The sequence below is a fragment of the Ovis canadensis genome, chromosome 2 (assembly GCF_042477335.2).
Source record: "Ovis canadensis isolate MfBH-ARS-UI-01 breed Bighorn chromosome 2, ARS-UI_OviCan_v2, whole genome shotgun sequence".
Taxonomy (NCBI): Eukaryota; Metazoa; Chordata; class Mammalia; order Artiodactyla; family Bovidae; genus Ovis; species Ovis canadensis.
Genome location: NC_091246.1, coordinates 128,019,731 through 128,042,806, shown reverse-complemented (window position 1 = coordinate 128,042,806; position 23,076 = coordinate 128,019,731). Strand labels below are relative to the sequence as shown.

Below are 23,076 nucleotides of genomic sequence, written 5' to 3'. Positions count from 1 at the left end.
GAACAGTCATGCTCTTGCTGCGTAGTCTTTCTTCATTGACTAGATGTATATTAACTTGTAGTGATCAAAAGAAGATCTATATTGGGGACGACAACCCTCTGACCTTGATTGTTAAAGCTCAGAATCAGGGAGAAGGTGCCTATGAAGCCGAGCTCATCGTTTCCATCCCACTGCAGGCTGATTTCATCGGTGTTGTCCGTAACAGTGAAGTAAGCAAGCTGCCTCTTTAAAAATCGAAATGCTCTCATGGTTCACATTAACATTAATGAGCAGCTACCCTATTTATTATACTACAGCTTAGCTGTTCTACCTAAGGCTAAATTGCTAGACAATAGAGTGCCTGTCTTACATAATTCTTTTCAAGCCTAGTACTTTGCATAATGCATTGATATGACGTTTTAAAAATTGCTAGCTAAGTGCCTGACACAAGGTCAGATGGATAAAGTGTCTAAGCCTGGCCATCCAGTAATTTGTCAGAAATAATATGGTATGTTTCTAAGTCCTCTAGGGATCATTCATAAACAATTTTGCATGTATTTGTGGCAACTGAACACAGTTCTGGTTCCCCCATATCCCTCATTACTCAAGTAGATCTGTTTGCTTTGTAAAACAAGAAACCCAAACATCCAACTGTATGATATTGTCTAGAAACTTTACAGTTTTAGTATGGCTTCTGCTTTTTTTTTTTTTTTTTAGTGATTAATTTATTTTCCCTTCAATACTCTTTCTTCATCTGTCAAAGGCCTTAGCAAGACTTTCCTGTGCGTTTAAGACAGAAAACCAAACCCGCCAGGTGGTTTGTGACCTTGGAAACCCAATGAAGGCTGGAACTCAAGTAAGACATTTTAATTAAATGGGTCTCTTTTGTTCTTTCATAGAGATTAGCATATTTTTCGGTGGGTTTGTCCACAGTCATTTGTTTGATTATTTTTAATTTATGTTTTGATTATGGTGGGTCTCTGTTGCTGCATGTGAGCCCTCTCCAGTTGTGAACAGAGGCCACTCCTTTCTGTGGTGCTCGGACTTCTTGCTGTGGTGGCTTCTGTCACGGACACGGGCTCCAGTAGTTGCAGCACGTGGGAGAAATAGTTGTGGCTCGTGGGCTCTGGAGCATGGGCTCAGCAGGTGGTGCCTAGGTCTAGCTTTGTAGCATATGGGATCTTTGGGACCTGGGATTGAACCGGTATCCCCTGCATTGCAAGGCAGAGTCTCAACCAGTGGACCACCAGGGAAGTCCCATAGTAATTTTTTTTTTTAATAAAAACTTCAAAATAGTTTTCCAGTTGCTTTTGATTTAGAATGTAACGATTATTAGAGCTTAGTTTTGATTAAGATACCAAAGTAGTGAGTTTTGCTATTACCTGTATTCAGTAAGCTGCTCTTTGCCTTCACTTTGGTGAATGGATCAGAGCATGGTTTAAGCTAAGGACTGAGATCGTAACTTTGATATTTTAAACTGATGCTTTAATGCATCCTCAAAGCTACTCTGACAAATACCGAGACTGTTGTTATTAGGTGAGTTAGAGTGATCTCATTAATTGGGGTTCCCTGGTGGCTCAGACTATAAAGAACCTGCCTGCAATGCATGAAGGCCCAAGTCCTTTCCCTGGGTTGGGAAGATCCCCTGGAGAAGGGAATGGCTACCCACGCCAGTATTCTTGCTTGCAGAATTCCATGGACAGAGGAGCCTGGTGAGCTACAGTACGTAGGGTTGCAAAGAGTCAGACACGACTGAATGACTAACACTTTCACTTCACACTTTATTAACGTGAAACCTGTAAGGTCATCCCATTAGGATCAAACTGCACATTGGTTGGATCAGACTCCTCTTTAGGTGGTGGAGAAGGGAGCTCAGAAGCTTGAGAAGAAGCACTCAGTGGATTGCTTCCCAAATCTTCTAAAAGAGGAGACAAAATATATCTTTTTGAATTGCTAGTATCAAGGGGGAAAAAAGCAGCAGCATATTTCTTGTTACCTTTTCAATAGAATTTAATTTATTAATAATGACACATCAGTTCAGTTCAGTTGCTCAGTCGTGTCCGACTCTTTGCGACCCCATGAATCACAGCATGCCAGGCCTCCCTGTCCATCACCAACTCCCGGAGTTCACCCATACTCATGTGTATTGAGTTGGTGATGCCATCCAGCCATCTCATCCTCTGTCATCCTGTTCTCTCCCTGCCCCCAATTCCTCCCAGGATCAGAGTCTTTTCCAATGAGTCAACTCTTCGCACGAGGTGGCCAAAGTATTGGAGTTTCAGCCTCAGCATCAGTCCTTCCAATGAATACCCAGGACTGATCTCCTTTCGGATGGACTGGTTGGATCTCCTTGCAGTCCAAGGGACTCTCAAGAGTCTTCTCCAACACCACAGTTCAAAAGCATCAATTCTTTGGTGCTCAGCTTTTTTCACAGTCCAACTCTCACATCCATACATGACCACAGGAAAAACCATAGCCTTGACTAGACAGACCTCTGTTTGGCAAAGTAATATCTCTGCTTTTTAATATGCAGTCTAGGTTCGTCATAACTTTCCTTCCAAGGAGCAAGCGTCTTTTAATTTCATGGCTGCAGTCATCATCTGCAGTGATTTTGGAGCCCCCAAAAATAAAGTCTGACACTGTTTCCACTGTTTCCCCATCTATTTCCCATGAAGTGATGGGACCAGATGCCATGATCTTAGTTTTCTGAATGTTGAGCTTTAAGCCAACTTTTTCACTCTCCTCTTTTACTTTCATCAAGAGGCTTTTTAGCTCCTCTTCACTTTCTGCCATAAGGGTGGTGTCATCTGCATATCTGAGGTTATTGATGTTTCTCCTGGCAATCTTGATTCCAGCTTGTGCTTCATCCAGCCCAGCATTTCTCATAATGTACTCTGCATATAAGTTAAATAAGCAGGGTGACAATATACAGCCTTGACGTACTCCTTTTCCTATTTGAAACAGTCTGTTGTTCCATGTCCAGTTCTAATTGTTGCTTCCTGACCTGCATATAGGTTTCTCAAGAGGCAGGTCAGGTGGTCTGGTATGCCCATCTCTTTCATAATTTTCTACAGTTTATTGTGATCCACACAGTCAAAGGCTTTGGCATAGTCAATAAAGCAGAAATAGATGTTTTTCTGGAACTCTCTTAGAAGATCTGTGATAATTGTTATTCAGTCACTCAGTCGTATCTGACTCTTTGCTACCCCATGGACTGCAGCATGCCGGGCTTCCCTGTCCTTCACTATCTCCTGGAGTTTACTCAAACTCATGTCCATTGAGTCACTGATGCCATCCAACCATCTTGTCCTCTGTCGTCCCCTTTTTCTCCTGCCTTAAGCCTTTCCCAGCATCATGGTCTTTTCCAGTGAGTTGGCCCTTCACATCAGGTGGCCAAAGTATTAGAGCTTTAGCTTCAGCATCAGTCCTTCCAATGAATATTCAGGGTTGATTTCCTTTAGGATTAACTGGTTTGGTCTCCTTGCTGTCCAAGGGACTCTCAAATCTTCTCCAGCACCACAGTTCAAAAGTAGCAATTCTTAGGTACTCAGCCGCCTTCATGGCCCAACTCTCGCATCCGTACACGACTCCTGGAAAAACTATAGCTTTGACAATAGGGACCTTTGTTGGCAAAGTGATGTGCCTGCTTTTTTAACATGCTTTCTAGGTTTGTTATAGCTTTTCTTCCAAGAAGCAAGTGTCTTAATTTCATGGTTACAGTCATTGTCTGAGTTGATTTTGGCACCGAAGGAAATAAAGTCTGTTACTGTTTCCATTTTTTTCTCATCTGTTCGCCGTGAAGTGGTAGGACTGGATGCGATCTTGATTCCTATTTGAGCTTCATCCAGCCTGGCATTATCTGTGAAAATACGGGACTATAAATTCCATATCTACCCTTATAGATAGTGTCCTATTAGATGTTATTTAAGGGTACAGACTTTCAATGACTAGTGAGTAAGTCTTAGAGAGCTAATGTGCAGTGTAATGATCACAGACAACAGTATGTGACAGAGTTGCCATTATTGCTGCAGTGGTAATCATGTAATGGTGCATGATTACATGCAGTGGTAATCATGTAATGTATGAAATCAACATGTTGTATACCTTAACTTTACACAGTGTTGTGTGTGAAATATTAATATATTTCAATAAAAAATAAATATTCCATATTTCTTTAAATATATCTCCCCTTAAAAGTCATAATTATTTCTAGATATATGGTCTCTTGGGGAAGATGGCTTGAACAGAGTCCTCAAAGTTACATTTGTCACTTGTATTTAATGCAGTGTTTTATTAAGGAGTGAACGTGCCTTTTATTTTCTCATACACTCATTCTCTCTAACTTTCTTACTCACTGTGTATTCAGGAAAGATAATTCCAGGTTAATTCTTACGGCTGGCTCCAGGCTGTGTAAAGTTAGAGGTGGTTTGATGAAGTCCCCTGGAAGGGCCATTTTTAGATGTCTTTTATATGACTTCCAAGAAGCCTGCTTTCTCTAACTTTGTAGCTCAGTTGTTTTCTTTAAAATAATTTTCTGCCTGCAGAAGTTAAGCTGTTTGTTGTTGATGGACTTGTGGGTGGCGTAGAGAAATTCTGCGTCTGGCCCTACTTCTTTTTAGTCAGGCTCTCTCAGTCTTGTAAACCGTCTGTTTCCTCCTGCTCTATTAACACAGGTTCAGGTGTTAGCTTCCTGTCAGTAAATCTTGTGCATAACTACTGTACTTTCATTGGATCAGTGGTTTCTCTTGCATTTTTCAGAAAGTTAATATTAGTTGACATTCTAAGGAGATAATAAGTTAATATTATAAGTAGATATGGTAATCACTGTTGTTAAACAGGCTCCATTATGGATTGGCCTGAGTATCTTAATTAATAGGGATTTGATAGAAGATCAGACTTAGGGCCTCCCTGGTGGCTCACTGGTAAAGAATCTGCCTGTAATGCAGGAGGCACAGACGCGGGTTCGATTCCTGGGTCAAGAAGATCCTATGGAGAAGGGCATGGCAACTCACTCCAGTATTCTTGCCTGGAGAATTCCACAGACATAGGACCCTGGCATGCTACAGCCCATGGGGTTGCAAAGGGTCGGACATGACTGACGTGACTGAACAGCAGCAGCAGCAGCAGGCTTTGTTATTTTTGCTAGAGTACTTTCAGTTTTAAGTTCAGAAATACCCTGTTTTAGAGCATTCTTTTTTCTTTGGAGATTGCATTTGAAATTTCCCTTGTTTGACATGTTCCTAACTAACATTAACCCTCTTTTTCTCCTTTAGCTCTTAGCTGGTCTCCGTTTCAGTGTGCACCAGCAATCAGAGATGGATACGTCTGTGAAATTTGATTTACAAATTCAAAGGTGTGAAGACAACTTTTTTTCTGTCTGTAATAACTTTTGAGGAAATAGTGTTTGTTATAAATATATTTTGCAGTATACTTCAGTATTATGGAATAGGATAGACTAAAATTTTAGTACTTAGTTATCAAATTTTAAGACCAATATTTACATGATAAGCATAATTTTATTATTTTGAATTTTAAGACAAAAATAAAAGTTAAATAAAAATCATCTTCTTAGAATGAAATGCTAATGAAATAACTATTTTGTGCAGTTTGTCATTTCTTTATTGCTTTTCATTTGTTCACTTTTAGTTTCACTGCATTTGCTTCTGTATGATTTTGATGATAATTGTGCTCATCAAATTCAGTCCTAAATTTATTTTTTTCTTTTTCAGCTCCAATCTTTTTGATAAAGTAAGCCCGGTTGTATCTTACAAAGTTGACCTTGCTGTTGTAGCTGCTGTTGAGATAAGAGGGTCAGTATGATTACCCAGTTGAGTATCTTATTTTCATGATTTAAACTACTTTGAAAAGTAGTTGCTTCTTTTTTTACATTAAAAAAATTTATTTATTTTTTAATTGAAGGATAATTACTTTACAGAATTTTGTGGTTTTCTGCCAAATATCAACATGAATCAGCCATAGGCATAGATGTGTCCAGGGCTTCCCTGGTGGCTCAGACAGTAAAGAATCCATCTGCAATATGGGAGACCTGGGTTCAATCCCTGGGTTGGGAAGGATCCCCCGGAGGAGGACATGGCAACCCACTCTAGTGTTCTTGCCTGGAGAATCTCCATGGACAGAGGAGCCTGGCAGGTTATAGTGGGTCAGACATGACTGAGCGACTAAGCACAGCACATAACATATGTCCAAGTCTTAGGCCCCTAACTTCTTTTGGATAGTATATGTTTCATGGTGATTTTACCAGAACTATAGCTTCTGTAGGAATAAGAAGACTCTGGGTGTATTCCAAAGCCCCAAATATTTATTTGCTAATTCTCTGGTAATAAACCAGACATGGCAAAAGCAGCATAAAATAAATTTATTGAACTCTTATGCAGAAATGTTTGCCTATTACCAATTCATCTGTTACGCTGGATTCAGTAAAGAAGAGTTTGTATGTCCAGCTATGCGTGTATACATAGAAGTATAATTTTTTTGGCTTTGGTGCTTTTTTAAAAATTCTGATTTTATTCATTTGGATACTGGATACTTTTGAAAAGGAGCTGACCATATCATTTTGATATTCATGGTAGGTTTTCTTTGCTCATTGTTTAGAGTCTCAAGTCCTGATCATATCTTTCTTCCGATTCCAAATTGGAAGTACAAAGAGAACCCTGAGACTGAAGAAGATGTTGGGCCAGTTGTTCAGCACATCTATGAGGTTTGCAGTTGGATTTAATTGATAACCTGGTAGAGAGACAAAGAGGGAGGAACAGATAGGCTGCTTTTAAAAAACAAGCCAAAAAAACAAAAAGAAAACAAATCTATGTAATCTGTATGTAAACTTTGCACAGTTTAATTTTGTACCAGAGATTTCTTAGAATTTTTTCCCCATTCTTAAGCTCATTTCCATTAGATGACTAACTTCAAGTGGTAAAAGAAAGCTGTTTATGCAAACTGTTGTTTAAAACCAATTAGTTATACTTGGATAAAAGGAATAGGTCATTGAGTAAAATTTTGGTTCTGTAGGAAGAAAATTTTCTATGCCACTTATCAGTAACTGTTTCATGTTTTCCTCTTTTGTTTATATTTTTACCCTGACACACACTGCCCTATTCGGAGGCATATGTTGAGTTTGATTCTTTTGCATACTAATGATCATGATTAGAGTCACTATGGAAACTCCGCTGTTATTCAAATGCTGTTGCTTCAGGATTCCTAAAGATGATGTAGGGGACGGATTATAGATTTTTGCCCAAAGTATTTACATTTTCTTTTCCTTGTTAGCTGAGAAACAATGGTCCGAGTTCATTCAGCAAGGCAATGCTACATCTTCAGTGGCCTTACAAATATAACAATAACACCTTGTTGTACATCCTTCAATATGATATTGATGGACCAATGAACTGCACTTCAGATATGGAGATTAACCCTTTGAGAATTAAGGTAATATGCTTCATAGCAGCGGTTTATTATGCTGATGTTTTATTGCTTTTCTTTCTAAATCTATAAAAGAAATGCATAAAATAAAGCAATTATTTTAGTAATAAATCCATTCTGCAAATATATTTTAGTTCATAACCAGTATGCTATGGATTAGATTCTTTATTTGTGTAATGAGTAAGGATGAATTCTATGACGTTCTGCTGAACCATTTATTTATGTAGCATTTAGTGAGCCTCTGGAGATATTCTTAAGTGATCCAGTTTGACTTTGGTTTCCTCGCATAGTGGTTTTATCCACATGTGATATTATATCAAGGGTGTTTGGATGTCCAAATTTTTGTCTTTGGGGTAAGATGTAACATTTTACTCTTGACTTTTTTGACTTGACCTAGAAAATATCATTTTGTGGAACTCTATTTACGTTTAGATATACTCCTCTCCATCCTAGCCTGTATCTTTGGCTAAGAAGCTGTTGCAGTTTAGAAAAAAGGAGGGTTAAGAAAACAAAAAATGTATACTCATGACACACATCACAAATGTACACTGTGAAATTTCAGACTGTTTTGTATATTTTATCAATTTCTCCTCTCACTATGCAAGGGGAGAAAATGATGGCTAGGCAGAGGTAATTTTTTCCCACATATTAAGGACTCATCTTTATTTTCTGTGCTTAGTTTTAGCCATAGAGTAAGTGGTGAATTTTCTATCATACCACATTTTTAGTGGCTGTATTTTAATTACATATAACAGGTTATGCCAAAATGTTTATGCAGAATGTTTTCCATTGTTATTTACCATCAGTTATTAATGTAATCCTAGATCTCAAATTCACAAACAAGTGAAAAGAATGATACAATTGGTGGGCAAGGTGACCGGAACCATCTCATCACGAAGCGGGATCTCACCCTCAGTGAAGGAGATGTTCACACTTTGGTAAGTGCCATTCCAACAACAGCACTTTAAATGTTTTAAAATATGTGATTATAGAACTGATGCCAAAGAACATTTCAAAAATAACAACAGCTGTGCTGGAAAGAGCTATATGTTTTAATATCATTCACTCCTCTTACTTTCCTCTTCCTAACTGGATTAATACCACGTTTTATTCAAAGGATCTATCTTTATAGATTGCTAATAAAAATGTTTTATATTTTAACTTATTTTTCTGACTGTGCTTATTTAACTGATCTCTTTCTTGGTCTCACTCTAATCTTTGCAACTTATGTGCAGTACTGTAGAAAAAACCTGGAAGGCCTCAACAAAAAATGTGAGAATAATTAACATTATGATCATCTTTTGTTGAGTCAGCCTGTCTAATGACTATAATATTATTAGAGAGGTTTGTCACTCCAGTTCTTAAAATTTAACATGTTAAAAGATGTTAAAATTTAACATCTGCAAACCACAGCTAGCAGAGTACCTGGTGTAGTGTTTCTGTTCACTAGCAGTCACCGGTTCCCTTCATATCTCCTTCCGTGGTTCTTCTTAGCTCTCTTTCAGTTTAAGTGCTCGGTGACTTTGGGCACATTAAGCACTTCCTCCGCAATGAAACATTCCTGTCTTACTTCTAGGACACTGCTCACTTGGTTGTCCTCTTACCACAACTCTCGACTGCTTACTCTCCATTTCTAGGCTTTTAAGCTCCAGAGAGGATTTTCAGGGCTCAGATTTCTTCTTGCTCCACTTCCAGTCATTCATTAGATCTGTGTGGTCCAGTTTTGTAAATAGCAGCCACATTTCAGGTATTCATTAGCCACGTGTGGCTCGTGGCTACCACTTAGAGAGTGCAGGTATATCCACACTGATGATTTCTGTGCAGATATATCCCACAGTTTGTGTGAGATGACCTTAATCATTCTCAGGGCTGGTAAGTACTGTTTCTGTGTACATGACTTTGATTTATATTTCCAACCCAATCCTCTGCATTGAACTCCAGACTCTCATTATCCAGCTATCTACTGGAACTCCTCTTAAATAGGAATCTTACACTTAATGCTAAGAACATACCCTTGAGTTTTCCTGATGCTAATCTTTCTGTGGTGTCCCATATTGTAGTAAATACCAACCCGTTTTTCTGTCCAAAACATGGGTGTTGTGCTTGACTCTTCTCAAACTTCATATCCAACATATCAGCAGATTCTGTCATTATCTACTTTCACAACACACAGAAAGTGACCCCTTGTTGCCATCTGTATCACTGCCACAATCTAACCCAGGCCACCTTCCTCTTGCACTTGAACTATTGCCAAACCTCCAGTTAGACTCCATGGTTCTGCCCATGACAGTGTATTTCCCACATAGAAGCCATGGTGACTCTTTTTAAAAATCGGTCAAGTCATATCACTCCTATAGCTCAGACAGTAAAAAAATCTCCCTGCAGTGCAGGAGACCCAGGTTTGATCCCTGGGAATCCACTCCAGTGTCCTTGCCTGGAGAATGCCATGGACAGAGGAGCCTGGTGGGCTACAGGCTGTGGGATCGCAAAGAGACACGACTGAGCAATGAACACTGCTACTGTGCCACTCCCGTGTCTTCCCATCTAACTCAGGAGAAAACCAGAGCCTAAAAAGCCTTCGAGGCAAACAGGATCTGGGCCCGTCCGCCTTGCTGCCTGCGTTTCCTCTCCTTACTCTGCTCTTCCCATTTTGGTCACCCTGCTTTTCATTGAACAGACAGCCCTAAGCCTGTTTCTACCTCCTAATTTTGAAAATTGCTCTCTCCCTAAAATGCTCTTTGCCCAACTATCCCTGTGGCTTACTCCCCCATCCCCTTCTGCTGTTTTAAGTGGCAGATTGGACTTCCCTGACCAACCCATGTGAATACGAAGTTACTGTCTACCTTCATCCCGGTTTTGATCCTGTTCTTTCTGGCCTCATACAGAATCACAGTTTTAAAATATTTGAGATAAAAGTTACATAAAATTTGCCGTTTTACCCATTGTAAAATACACGATTTAGTAATCTCTAGTATATTCACAACATTGTACATTATCTAACTCCAAAACGTTTTCATCACTTCAAAAAGAAGCGCTGCACTAAGCAGCCACTGCCTTCTGCCTGCCACCCGTCTCTGGAGACCACTAATCTGCTTTCTGGCTCTACGGATTCATCCGTTTTGAACATTTCCTATCAACGAAATCATATAAAATGTGGCCTTTTGTGTTTGGCTTCTTTGACTTAGCATAGTGTTTTTGAGGTTCATCCTGAAGCATGCATTAGTACTTCATTTTGTGGCTGGATAATATTCCATTCTGTGGATAATACCGCATTTTGTTTATGCATTCATCAGTTAATGAGTGTTTGTGTTGTTTCTGCTTTTTGCCTGTTTTGAATAGTGCCACTGTAAACGTGTGTGTGAACATATATTTTAATTTTTTTGAGAATAAATCTAGGGGTCCAGTTGCTGTGTCATATGGTCATACGGCCAAACTTGATTTAACTTTCGAAGAACTGCAAAATTGTTTTCCATTTTACATTCCCAACCAGCAGTATAAGAGGGTCCCAATTTTTCCACAGTCTTGCTTTCACTTGCTATTTACCTTCAAAGAAAATTTTTTTAATAGTCATCCTTATTGGAGTGAAGTAGTACCTCATTGTAGTTTTATTTGGATTTCCCTAATGGCTAATGATCTAGTGGTTTTCCCTACCTTTTTCAATTTAAGTCTGAATTTGGCAATAAGGAGTTCATGATCTCAGCCACAGTCAGCTCCTGGTCTTGTTTTTGCTGACTGTATAGAGCTTCTCCATCTTTGGCTGCAAAGAATATAATCAATCTGATTTCAGTATTGACCATCTGGTGATATCCATGTGTAGAGTCTTCTCTTGTGTTATTGGAGGAGGGTGTTTGCTATGACCAGTGCATTTTCTTGGCAAAACTCTATTAGTCTTTGCCCTGCTTCATTCCATATTCCAATGCCAAATTTGCCTGTTACTCCAGGTGTTTCTTGACTTTCTACTTTTGCATTCCAGTCCCCTATAATGAAAAGGACATCTTTTGTGGGTATTAGTTCTAAAAGTTCTTGTAGGTCTTCATAGAACCATTCAACTTCAGCTTCTTCAGTGGTACTGGTTGGGGCATAGACTTGGATTACCGTGATATTGAATGGTTTACCTTCAGTTGAACCAGATGTTCAAGCTGGTTTTAGAAAAGGCAGAGGAACCAGAGATCAAATTGCCAACATCCGCTGGATCATGGAAAAAGTAAGAGAGTTCCAGAAACACATCTATTTCTGCTTTATTGATTATGCCAAAGCCTTTGACTGTGTGGATCACAATAAACTGTGGAAAATTCTGAAAGAGATGGGAATACCAGACCACCTGACCTGCTTCTTGAGAAACCTATAAGCAGGTCAGGAAGCAACAGTTAGAACTGGACATGGAACAACAGACTGGTTCCAAATAGGAAAAGGAGTACATCAAGGCTATATATTGTCACCCTGCTTATTTAACTTATATGCAGAGTACATCATGAGAAACGCTGGGCTGGATGAAGCACAAGCTGGAATCAAGATTCCTGGGAGAAATATCAATAACTTCAGATACGCAGATGACACCACCCTTATGGCAGAAAGTGAAGAGGAGAGTGAAAAAGTTGGCTTAAAGCTTAACATTCAGAAAATGAAGATCATGGCATCTGGTCCCATCACTTCATGGGAAATAGATCAGGAAACAGTGGAAACAGTGTCAGACTTTATTTTTTGGGGCTCCAAAATCACTGTAGATGGTGATTGCAGCCATGAAATGAAAAGATGCTTACTCCTTTGAAGAAAAGTTATGACCAACCTAGATAGCATGTTGAAAAGCAGAAACATTACTTTGCCAACAAAGGCCTGTCTAGTCAAGGCTATGGTTTTTCCTGTGGTCATGTATGGATGTGAGAGTTGGACTGTGAAGAAAGCTGATCACCGAAGAATTGATGCCTTTGAACTGTGGTGTTGGAGAAGACTCTTGAGAGTCCCTTGGACTGCAAGGAGATCCAACCAGTCCATTCTGAAGATCAGCCCTGGGATTTCTTTGGAAGGAATGATGCTAAAGCTGAAACTCCAGTACTTTGGCCACCTCATGTGAAGAGTTGACTCATTGGAAAAGACTCTGATACTGGGAGGGATTAGGGGCAGGAGGAGAAGGGTACCACAGAGGATGAGATGGCTGGATGGCATCACTGACTCGATAGACGTGAATTTGAGTGAACTCCGGGAGTTGGTGATGGACAGGGAGGCCTGGCGTGCTGTGATTCATGGGGTTGCAAAGAGTCGGACACGACTGAGTGACTGAACTGAACTGAACTGAATGCCTAATGGTGCTGAGCATTTTTTCATTTCTGTATCTTCTTTCAAGGAATCTCTATTCAAACCGCTTGCCCATATTTAAATTGGGTTGTTTGCTTTTTGTTGTTGAGTCGTGAAGTGTTCTAGATGCTACCCTGCACATGTTTTCTCTCATTCTGTAAGTTGTCTTTTTAAACTTTCTTGATAGTATCCTTTAATGCAAAAAAGCTTTTAAATCTGAAGAAGTCCAAATTTCTCAAGTATATATTTTTTTGTGTTGCTTATATTTTTACTGTCATATTTTAAAAACCATTGTCTACCCCAGAGTCCTGGAGATTTACACCTAATTTTTCTGAGTTTTATAATCTTAGCTCTTACTTTCATATCTCTGATCCATACAGAGTTAATTTTTGTATATGGTGTGAAATAGAAGCCCAGGTTCATTCTTTTGCATGTGGTTTTCCAGTTCTTGCAACATCATTTGTTGGAAAGACCTAGCTCTTCCCTTTAAATGGGCCTGACTCCCTTGTTCAAAATGAGTTGACTGTGAATATATGGGTTTATTTCTTAACTCTTAGTATTGTCCCATTGATTTGTGCATGTATCCTAATTCCAGTATCAAAATTTATTGATTATTGTTTTTCTGCAGTAAGTTTTGAAGTTGAGGGGTGTGAGTACCCCCTGCCCAGTGTTTCTTCTTTTTCAAGAGTGTTGTGGCTGGTGGTTGGTGGTTGTTGGTGGTTGTTGGTGGTGGTGTAGTTGCTAAATCATGTCCGACTCTTGCGACCCCATGGACTATAGCCTGCCAGGCTTCTCTGTCCATGGGATTCTCCAGGCAAGAATACTAGAGTGGGTTGCCATTTCTTCCTCCAGGGATTCTTCTCAACCCAGGAATTGAGCCCAGGTCTCCTGCATTGCAGGCAGATTCTTTACTGACTGAGCTACAAGGAAAGCCCTGGCTAGTTGGGGTTCCTGGCAGTTCCATGTGAATTTTAGGACCAGCTTGTCCATTTCTACAAAAATTCTTGTTGAAATTTTGATAGCAGTTTTATTAGCTCTATCACTTTGAGAGCATTGCTATTTTGATGTTAAGTCTTTCAGTTCTTGAATATGAGCTATTTTCTTTATTTAAGTCTTCTTTATTCCAAAAATATTTTGTAGTTTTCAGTGTACAAGTCTTACACTTCCTTGGTTAAGTAACTTCTATATATTTTATTCTTTTTGAATTCTGTTTAAAATAGAATTTAAAAATTTTTTCATTTTCTTGTTTTTCATTGACAGTTTATATAAAAATAATTCACATTTGTATACTGATCTGTGTGTATACTGTACCTTTTCTATACTTGTTTATTAGCTTTAGTAGTTTTATTTTGGATTCTTTAAAGTTTTCTGTAAGTATTCTATCATCTGAATAGAGATAGTTTTACTTTTTTCTTTCTGATCTGGATACCTTTTATTTACTTATTTTTTTTCTTGCTTAATTGCACTGGCGAGAACCTTCTGAACAGTGTAGAGTAGAAGTATCCTGAATGGACATTGTCATACAGTTCCTAATCTTATGGGAAAAGCATCCATTCTTTCACCAGTAAGTATGGTATTAGCTGTGCGCTCTCTATAGATGCCTTTTATCAGGTCAGAGGAGTTTGCTTCTATTTCTAGTCATCAACTGGAGGTGTCAGTTACTGGATAGCACTGTTGTGAGGTTTATGCATATGACGTTACAGTTTATGTCTAATGCAGGTTGACCAGCATATAAAAGGTGGTGAATATTTGTTACTTCTGTCTGCCTTCAAGTTACCATTAAAAACACTGACTGTGGCAAAGACCTTCAGCTTGCCACTTGATTTCTACAGGTCTGACATGGAATAACTATTAAAGATTCACTTCGTTTCTCTTTCTTTTCCACAGGCATATTGTGATCTGATTTTCATGTCTTACTAAAATCACCATGCTCTGGGTTTGCCTCAAGAATGTTAAATTCTAGCTAAAAAAGTAATATTTTAATATTATAAAGTTTATCCTTCCATAACAAATCACAGTAAAACCAATCCCTTCATAACAAGAAACATTCATAGGTTCAGCTGTTAGCCTACTCATTTTAAACGTTATGCTGTAAGGCAAAAAATATAGAGCTCTTTAGCTTTCATATAAAACAAGTCAAATGTCTCACTTTCATATGTTGAAGAGATGATAGAGTGATCTTTTCTTTTAAGTAAGTAATTTTTTGGCAGGGTTGTGGAATTGCTGAATGCTTGAAGATTGTCTGCCAGGTGGGGCGACTAGACAGAGGAAAGAGTGCAATCCTGTATGTAAGGTCTCTCCTGTGGACCGAGACCTTTATGAATGTAAGTGGGGAGAGGCGGCATTCAGCAAAGTTATCCACTTTTTCAAAGAAATAACAAAGGCCTGACATCTGGAAAATCATCTTATTGTTATTCCCATATAGAAGGAAAACCAGAATCATTCATATTCTTTGAAGTCGTCTGCTTCATTTAATGTCATAGAGTTTCCTTATAAAAACCTTCCAATTGAGGACATCTTCAACTCCACATTGGTAAGTCACTGATTTTGGGAAATGAAATAAGTGCATTCAGTTAAATACTGTAGTTGTTCTTATTTTAAATATTAGCAGTTAACTATTTTCATAATTTAAAGTAATTTAGTTACTTGAATGGATTATAACCTAGTTTAATACTATTTTACTCCCCCATCCCAGAATTATTAAAGGTAGACCTTTTACTTTAGCATCTTAGTGTGGGTAATATACTTAGCATATACTGAATTTCATGTGGGAAAATTTGGGGAATCTCTCCCCACAAAGTTAGAAAGTTGGAAGTTAACTGCAGTAAGTGAGGGCATTTTATAAACCTTTAATTTGAGGATTAAAATGAAACCAATGAAACCAATAAAGTTGGTGGTCAGATTATTTAAAAAATCATTTCAGAGACCGTCAGAAGTTAACCTGAAGTTGAGAGTTTCATGTGTGTATATGCTATTGATGCCAGATGTGTAATGATAACTTATCATATACTAGAAAATAATGTCAGTAACATTAACTTAAAATATAGTATATATTCAGATATTTGTTGAATAACTCAGTGAACTGTTTTTAAGACTCAAGAATTTTTTTCTCCCCAACAGGTTACCACAAATGTCACCTGGGGCATTCAGCCAGCACCCATGCCTGTACCTGTGTGGGTGATCATTTTAGCAGTTCTAGCAGGATTGTTGTTACTGGCTGTTTTAGTTTTCGTAATGTACAGGGTAAGTGATGGACTTAGGAAGAGAGGGAGGAAGGGGAAGCAGAAGAAAAGAAGAGGGAGAGAAGAAAAAAGGGAGGGACAGAGGAGTTGGACCTTTAATGATGATATATGATGAGCACTGCTTATCATTTGAAGGAAGAAAAGTTGAACTTGGTACCATTTTAAATTTTCTTGGCCTTATTATGGTCACTCAGAATACTTTCTGTATTCTTCATTGATGTAGCAGTGATGTTAGTTTTATTTTTTTTTCAACTGACAGATGGGCTTTTTTAAGCGTGTACGGCCACCTCAAGAAGAGCAAGAAAGGGAACAGCTTCAGCCTCATGAAAATGGTGAAGGAAACTCAGAAACTTAACTGTAATTTTTAGGTTATGCTACATCCTGATCCATTAGAAGTTCCAACTTTAGTTGAGATTTTAATTTCCTTCCTGAGGAATAAAATTCCAAGACTGTACTGCTGATGGTGCCCATTGGTGTTAACCACAAAGTGAGAGCAATATTTGTCATCCTTTTCATCCTGATTAAGTTCAGACATACATTTAATACACCTACTGACTTGTGTTTTTAGGTATTTAAATAATAACATTTCAAGTGATAGGTCTTCTTCAGTGTACATAAGATAGTGCCTGAGTTACCACTTTATCTAAAATAGTACCTCCTACAATTACTGTTTCTGATTTTGTATGTTGGATTTCGTTTGTCGTTGTTTTTGTTGTTTTAAAGCAATCCAAATTTGGACCTTAGGATCCACATCTTTTGTGCAGATACATAATGTTAATACACATTACACTACACTTGAGTTTTCAAGCTTACTTAATAGCTGTATAAACTTGGATTTTAATATTACCTATGTGGTAGGACTTTAAAAAAAGAACAAAGCATGATCCCATCAAAACTCTTTCTTGTAACTGCAAAGGTACAGATTTTTGTTTTAATGTGAAAATTGAGTACATGCTATTAAACTTTTATTTATATTTTTATCCACAGTCCATTTGATTACATTTTATTTTGTGTAAGTTTAAATTCTATTTCAAATCCTTTAAGTCAACTTATACTAAAAAATTAGTTTTTCCTGGTAGCTCAGCAGTAAAGAATCTACCTGCAATGCAGGAGATGTGGGTTCCAACCCTGGGTCAAGATTCCCTGGAGAAGGGCATGGCAACCCACTCCAGTATTGGAGTTCTCTTGCCTGAAAAATTCCATGGATAGAGGAGTCTGGCAGGCTACAGTCCATGGCGTCACATAGAATTGGACTTGACTGAGCGACTAATAAACACACAAGTTATATTTCAAATCCTTTAAGTCAACTTATACTAAAAATTAGTTTTATAATCAAAATTGCCTCTTTTGTGTAATTGTTTAATTTCTGCTAAACATCATGATGCTTGAAGCTATATGGAATTAGAAATTGTTTCCAAAGTATATTCTATTGCATTAGTATGGCTGTAGACAATACCAGAAAAAAAAAGCATTTAAATTAAAAGGCTATGTAGTTCTTTGACAGAGTTGCTTATTGAATAGTTTGTTCTTAGATTAGGGCAAGAGTTTTTAGTTGGGATTAATTTATTTTCCTCCTATATATGTATTTTTCCTTATATTTTCAAAACTGTTATTGAGAATGTGTCAAGATCAATGAGAAAACTTTACAATTTATAAGAATGTGCACTCAACCTCTGAATCCCACGAGAGATGCATGGAATTGAAATTCTTAAGGTAGCTCACTGGTTTACTTCTAGCAATAGCATGATGCTACTCACATGGATATTACCTCAGTTGAAACCAGGTATAACATGTAAAACCAGTCTCAGCTATCATAATAACTTCTTAGAGGTTATTTTATAGGCAATTCAAGTTATTTGGAAACCTTTTAAAATTTTTTTAGTTTTACTAATATAAACTACTTTTCTAGGATTTTTAAAGAAAACCTGTACAGGTGGCAAGTTGTAGTTTTTTAAGTGTGTAGGGTGATGAATCTTCTATAAGATTATGTGAATTATTCACAGTTCCTCCAGGCCTGGGGATAACTGTTAATTATACCTATTTTTGTATAATTACATCATGTTGTGCATTAGAAATTGAGAGTTCAATAGCTTTTTAACTACTGCCTTCATTAGGCGATGATAAATATTTCCCTTAGATAATTGAATATTTTTCCATGTTTTAAAAATAATTGAAATTTTCTTGCCATGGCTTGTGTTATAACTCCCTACACAAGTGGCTAAACTAGAATACATTCATAAAATAGAGGCATATGTAGGTGAGTTGTACAAGTTAGAACATTGACAAGACCCTATATTTAGCTTTAGTGATTTTGAAAATTAATCGGTGTTGTAATATAGATTTTACTAGTAGCTTAAAACATCGTAGGTAGTCATACACAATAAGTATTTTTGTTACCAATAAATTTGAAGTTTTTTAAGTAAAACATTTTTTATCCTAGTGCCTGCCCCAAGACAGTTGCTAAGTTGGTCTAGAACAGCATTTCCCTCCCCTTTTTCCCATCTAATAGCGGTCATTCCTGAAAATACCTGTTGGATAGAAAGTCACTCTTGCGAAAAGTTAAATGTTCCTGTTTGCTTTTGCACAGTCTGTTCCTTTTATGGCCTCTTCTCTCAAGATAGAATCTTTTATGAGATTGAAGGAGGAGCCAAGAGAGCTCAGTTGGGAGAGCATTAGACTGGAGGAGACTTGGGGTCCTGTCATGAAAATTAACATGTTGTTTTAAATTGTTCTTGTGAACTGTAGTTTAAAGCAATAGTGTTTTCTTTTAAAAAAAAATTATCTCTACAAAAATATGGTAGTCTAGTCTTTGAAGACTAAAAACCTAGCCTTTGAAGAAAATATTTGGCAAAATGTTGGGATTAAAGTAACATAAATGTTTTGGTTAAAATGTCAAGAAATAATCACTGCTGTATTTGATTTATTGAGAACTGAAAGCTACTTTGACTGTAAAATTCTTATAATCTGATTCAGTTTAAGAAATCACATATCGTTGGAGTTGGGAATATCATAAAACATTTGATATTGGTAAGAAATTGATTATGTTGTTGATTTCTTATGTAGGCATTTATTTCAGACTTAATATTTTGAGAAACGTGTGTGAGGGATGCTCTTTCCTTTTCTTCCCTTTACCTTTCTGTTGTAATTAGTGATTATTGTAATTCTGATTAAGTTCTTAATACTGAGTTGTAAAACAGTTAATCAAAATATTAGTGCCACAATTCTACCTGTTTTGAAACTAATTATTCATAGTAAATTTTCATTAATACTTTATATAAAGAGAAAATTCAAGTGTTAGAGGCTATACTGACTTCTTTAAGAGGATGTGAAAGATTTCTGATAGTGAATCATAACCCTAAGAGAGATTTATGTGGCAAAAGTATAGTGTATAAGATCAGCAGGTTTTTTATAAAGGGTACAGTCTGTAAATTGATAGATGTTCCTGTGTTACAGAATGTAGTGTTGAGCTTGCAAAGAATAAGCCATTCTTGGAATATTTGTGTACAACTGTTACTTATCTCAGTATCACTGTGTTACTGCTCTTGGATAGCTTATATATGTGATAGTTGGATTAATAAGAAAAATGCAATATTTGAAAATTGAATATAAGATCAAAAATAGAGAATGAAATGATGTAATGCTTAGTGTTGTAGAGAATATTTCTTTTAACTTGTTGGTAGGCTAGTTTGGACAGTGAACGTATCATGTAGCATGCATGTATGCTTGTATTTCATTGTAATTTCTCACACATAATGAATTTCTTGGCAGAGGTACTGAATCTTTGATTTTTTCGCTGTCGTTCTTCTCAAGTGCAATATAACAATGTAACCAAACCTAGATATTTCAAAGTCTAATTTAGTAAACCTAATCTAAAAGAATTTATTAGTATTTTTGTTAGCAGGAAGGAGGGATTCTGAGATGGATATATGAATGAAGTTATTTGCCCCTAAAAGGTCCTTCTACCCTTTATTCATCCTACAATTTATTTCAGGCTGGACATGAACTGTTCCCTGGTAGTTTTGAAACACTTTGCAGTATCTTAAAGTTACTTGGAAGTTGTGTATATCAATTAATTTCCTACCTAGGTAACATAGAAAGTCATTTTCTTTCTTTAGCTCTCTTGTGATCACCCACATTGGGTGAGGCATAAAATGAGTGTGTTCTAAAATTTGTGATTTGCTAACTTGATTTGAGTTAGTGAAAACTGGTACAGTGTTCTTCTTATTAGTTTCCAATGTGTAACTTGTGTCTGTTCAATAAACTTGAGCATGTGGTGCCACTTTTGTGCGTGGATGTTATATTTTCCTTCTGTGATGTTGTTTTTTTAATCACAGGAGCCAGCAACAATGCACTAAACGGATGACCTCAAAGAGGTGGCACGCCTCTTTAAAAGTCCCAATTCTTAGGAGTGTTAGTTGGGAGGTGGAGGTTGACATATACACACTATTGACACTGTGTATAAAATAGATCACTAATGAGAACCTACTGTATAGCTTAGAGAACTCTAACTCAGTGCTCTGTGGTGACGTAAATGGGGAGGAAATCCAAAAAACGAGGGGTATATGTAACAGGTTTCTGTACAGCAGAAACTAACACAACATTGTAAAGTAACTATATTCCAATAAAAATTCATAAAAAATTGAAATCTATCTATGTGCCTATCAACTTTCTGTAATAAACATAGATGCTCAAGTAAGAAAAATTTTGATTTATTGATTTAATCAACCAAGTTATCAAACAATCGGTGTTGGGCCTTGTGGCAGGAACTGGAGATAAAGCTGTGAACATGATGGCCCTGGTCTTTGTGGAACCTACACTAGTGAGGATACAAGCAAGAAAATATCCATTTTATGTAATAAGAGTCCTAAGGGGAAAGAAGAGGTGTTGTGAAAGTTCGTAGCAGGGGTTCCTAATCAAAGCTAAGGATATTAGGCAAAGTAGCCTCAGGAAGGTAATATATAAGCTAACCTTCAGTGTCTGTGGGGGCTTGTCATTTAAAGACATGAGGGAGTAGAGGTCCAGGCAGAGGAAATAAGTATCTGCAACCCAAATAATTCAGTTCTAGCTCAAGGGAATAAAATACACCCTTCCCTTCCCTTCTCTCTTCTCAAGAACCCCCATCTCTGTATTTATATAGGAAATAATCAAAAGATGAGCCTGCATAGTCAAAGGATATATTGTAAAGGGCTTTGTCAGTTTGTTGGGGATTTTGGATGTTTTGCTAAGAGCAATAGTGAAGTACCAGGAGATCTTAAGCAGGGAAGAATTATTATATAGATACATATGGTATTATACTCTGCTTTCTGACGGCTCCTGCAGTATATTAATAAAAACAAAGTTCTAACATTAGTGATTACATTATATGTGAGAGTTGGACCATAAAGAAGGCTGAGCATTGGAGAAGTGATGCTTTTGAATTGTACTGGAGAAGACTCCTGAGAGTCCCTTGGACTGCAAGGAGATCAAACCAGTCAATCCTAAAGGAAATCAGTCCTGAATATTCATTGAAGGACTGTTGCTGAAGCTCCAATACTTTGGCCACCTGATGCAAAGAGCCAACTCTGGAAAAGACCCTGATGCTGGGAAAGATTGAAGGCAAAGGAAGAAGGGGGTGGCAGAGGATGAGCTGGTTCGATAGCATCACTGACTCAACGGACATGAATTTGAGCAAACTCTGAGAGAAAGGAAGACACAGGAGCCTGGTGTGCTGTAGTCTATGGGGTCACAGAGTCAGACATGACTTAGCGACTGAATAACACCATAAACTTGAATGGTATTATGGATTAAGAACTGAAAATAATTTCCTAGATTAACTAGCATCTTCCATTCCTTTGTAAAACACACTGGCTGACAGGTAAAGTACATGCAATTGGCAGGACACCCCTTCGTCAACATCCGCTTGGTTTTGTCTCCATCAGTTGGCCTGTATCTATGATGAAGGTCAGTTATGTTTGTTTACACAATTGTTTTTTTGGCAGTTCTATGTGTTAGAAGGAATGGATGAAATATAAATTTAAATAAAATATTTTTCTATAAAAAAAAAGTGGGTGAGGAAATTGTAAAATTGGAGAGAAATTACAAATAGAAGAAGTTGCCATTCAAATTGCTTGACAAGAGTTTTTAAGAACCTCCACTTTACCGAAAACTTCAAGTAATAGCCATGCATTGTAATTGTGGTTTACTACTTCAAACCCTTGGGGTTTGGTTAAAAAACAATTATTAACCCTACATCAAAAGGTTGATAAGTGAATATATATCTGCTTCTTTTAAAATATGTTTACATTGATTTTGTCCCTTGACCTACTTTTTTGATTCACCAACTACTAGCCCTGATTGCGTCAAATAATATGGCTTTTGTATATTGCACAAAAATAAAGCATAAGCTATGCATAATGGAACATTTAAAAGTCATTTAAAAACCATCTTGATTAATCTTATTTCTTCAAATAGTCTGTATTATTGACGGGTTTCACACCCTTCCTCCTCCATTGGTAGCTGTGAAATCAGCAACTTTGCCTCTGGAAGGTCAGTCTCTAATATATTAAAGATGACTTGGCCACCATAAGGCAGGATGACAAAATTCTGGCAATATTCCTTTCCTTCTGATGTGCTAGTCAGGATTCTGGAGCCATTTCCATTTTCTCCCTTTTTTCTCTCCAAGAGCAGAGGTAAGTTGGAAAGAAAATGCAACACAAACAGCCTGATTAATTAAAGACTGCATTCAAGCCTCACCTCACCCCCCAGTAGCTCCTGCTTTTACAGGTGAGGCAAAGCCATGATGGAATAGTGGTATTTAGTGTGAGGGCTCTCATTTTGGCATTTCTCTTCCAAAAATTGTAGGCCATCGAGTTTATTTTTGTCTAAAAATCACTAAGAAACAATGTAAGCTCATTTGAAGTTTCAAGCATTGTGGAAAGGTAAAGGCACATATTAGTATAGCCTTGGGCAAGACAGTTGCTGCTCTGATCTTCAGTGTTTCCATTTACTAAACAGGATGCTGTTCATCACTAAGTTATGTCCGACTTTTTGCAACCTCATGGACTGCAGCATGCCAGGCTCCTCTGACCTCCACTGTTTCCTGGAGTTTGCTCAAACTTGAGTCCATTGAGTCACTGATACCATCCAA

The 23,076-nt window shown here is 37.5% G+C and overlaps 1 protein-coding gene across 2 annotated transcripts in view; it reads left to right on the top strand.

The window, feature by feature from the left end:
• Nucleotides 1-20,229, top strand: part of ITGAV (integrin subunit alpha V) — a 106,309-nt gene extending 86,080 nt beyond the window's left edge. For both annotated transcript variants that reach the window (XM_069577033.1, XM_069577034.1), the window contains exons 20-30: nt 62-209; nt 743-835; nt 5,253-5,332; nt 5,709-5,789; nt 6,592-6,697; nt 7,264-7,422; nt 8,241-8,354; nt 14,919-15,032; nt 15,134-15,241; nt 15,829-15,951; nt 16,210-20,229. In XM_069577033.1, coding sequence (XP_069433134.1) covers nt 62-209; nt 743-835; nt 5,253-5,332; nt 5,709-5,789; nt 6,592-6,697; nt 7,264-7,422; nt 8,241-8,354; nt 14,919-15,032; nt 15,134-15,241; nt 15,829-15,951; nt 16,210-16,305 — 1,222 coding nt within the window. In that variant the 3' untranslated portion in view covers nt 16,306-20,229. The remainder of the gene's footprint in view (nt 1-61; nt 210-742; nt 836-5,252; nt 5,333-5,708; nt 5,790-6,591; nt 6,698-7,263; nt 7,423-8,240; nt 8,355-14,918; nt 15,033-15,133; nt 15,242-15,828; nt 15,952-16,209) is intronic.
• The last annotated feature ends 2,847 nt before the right edge of the window (nt 20,230-23,076 follow it).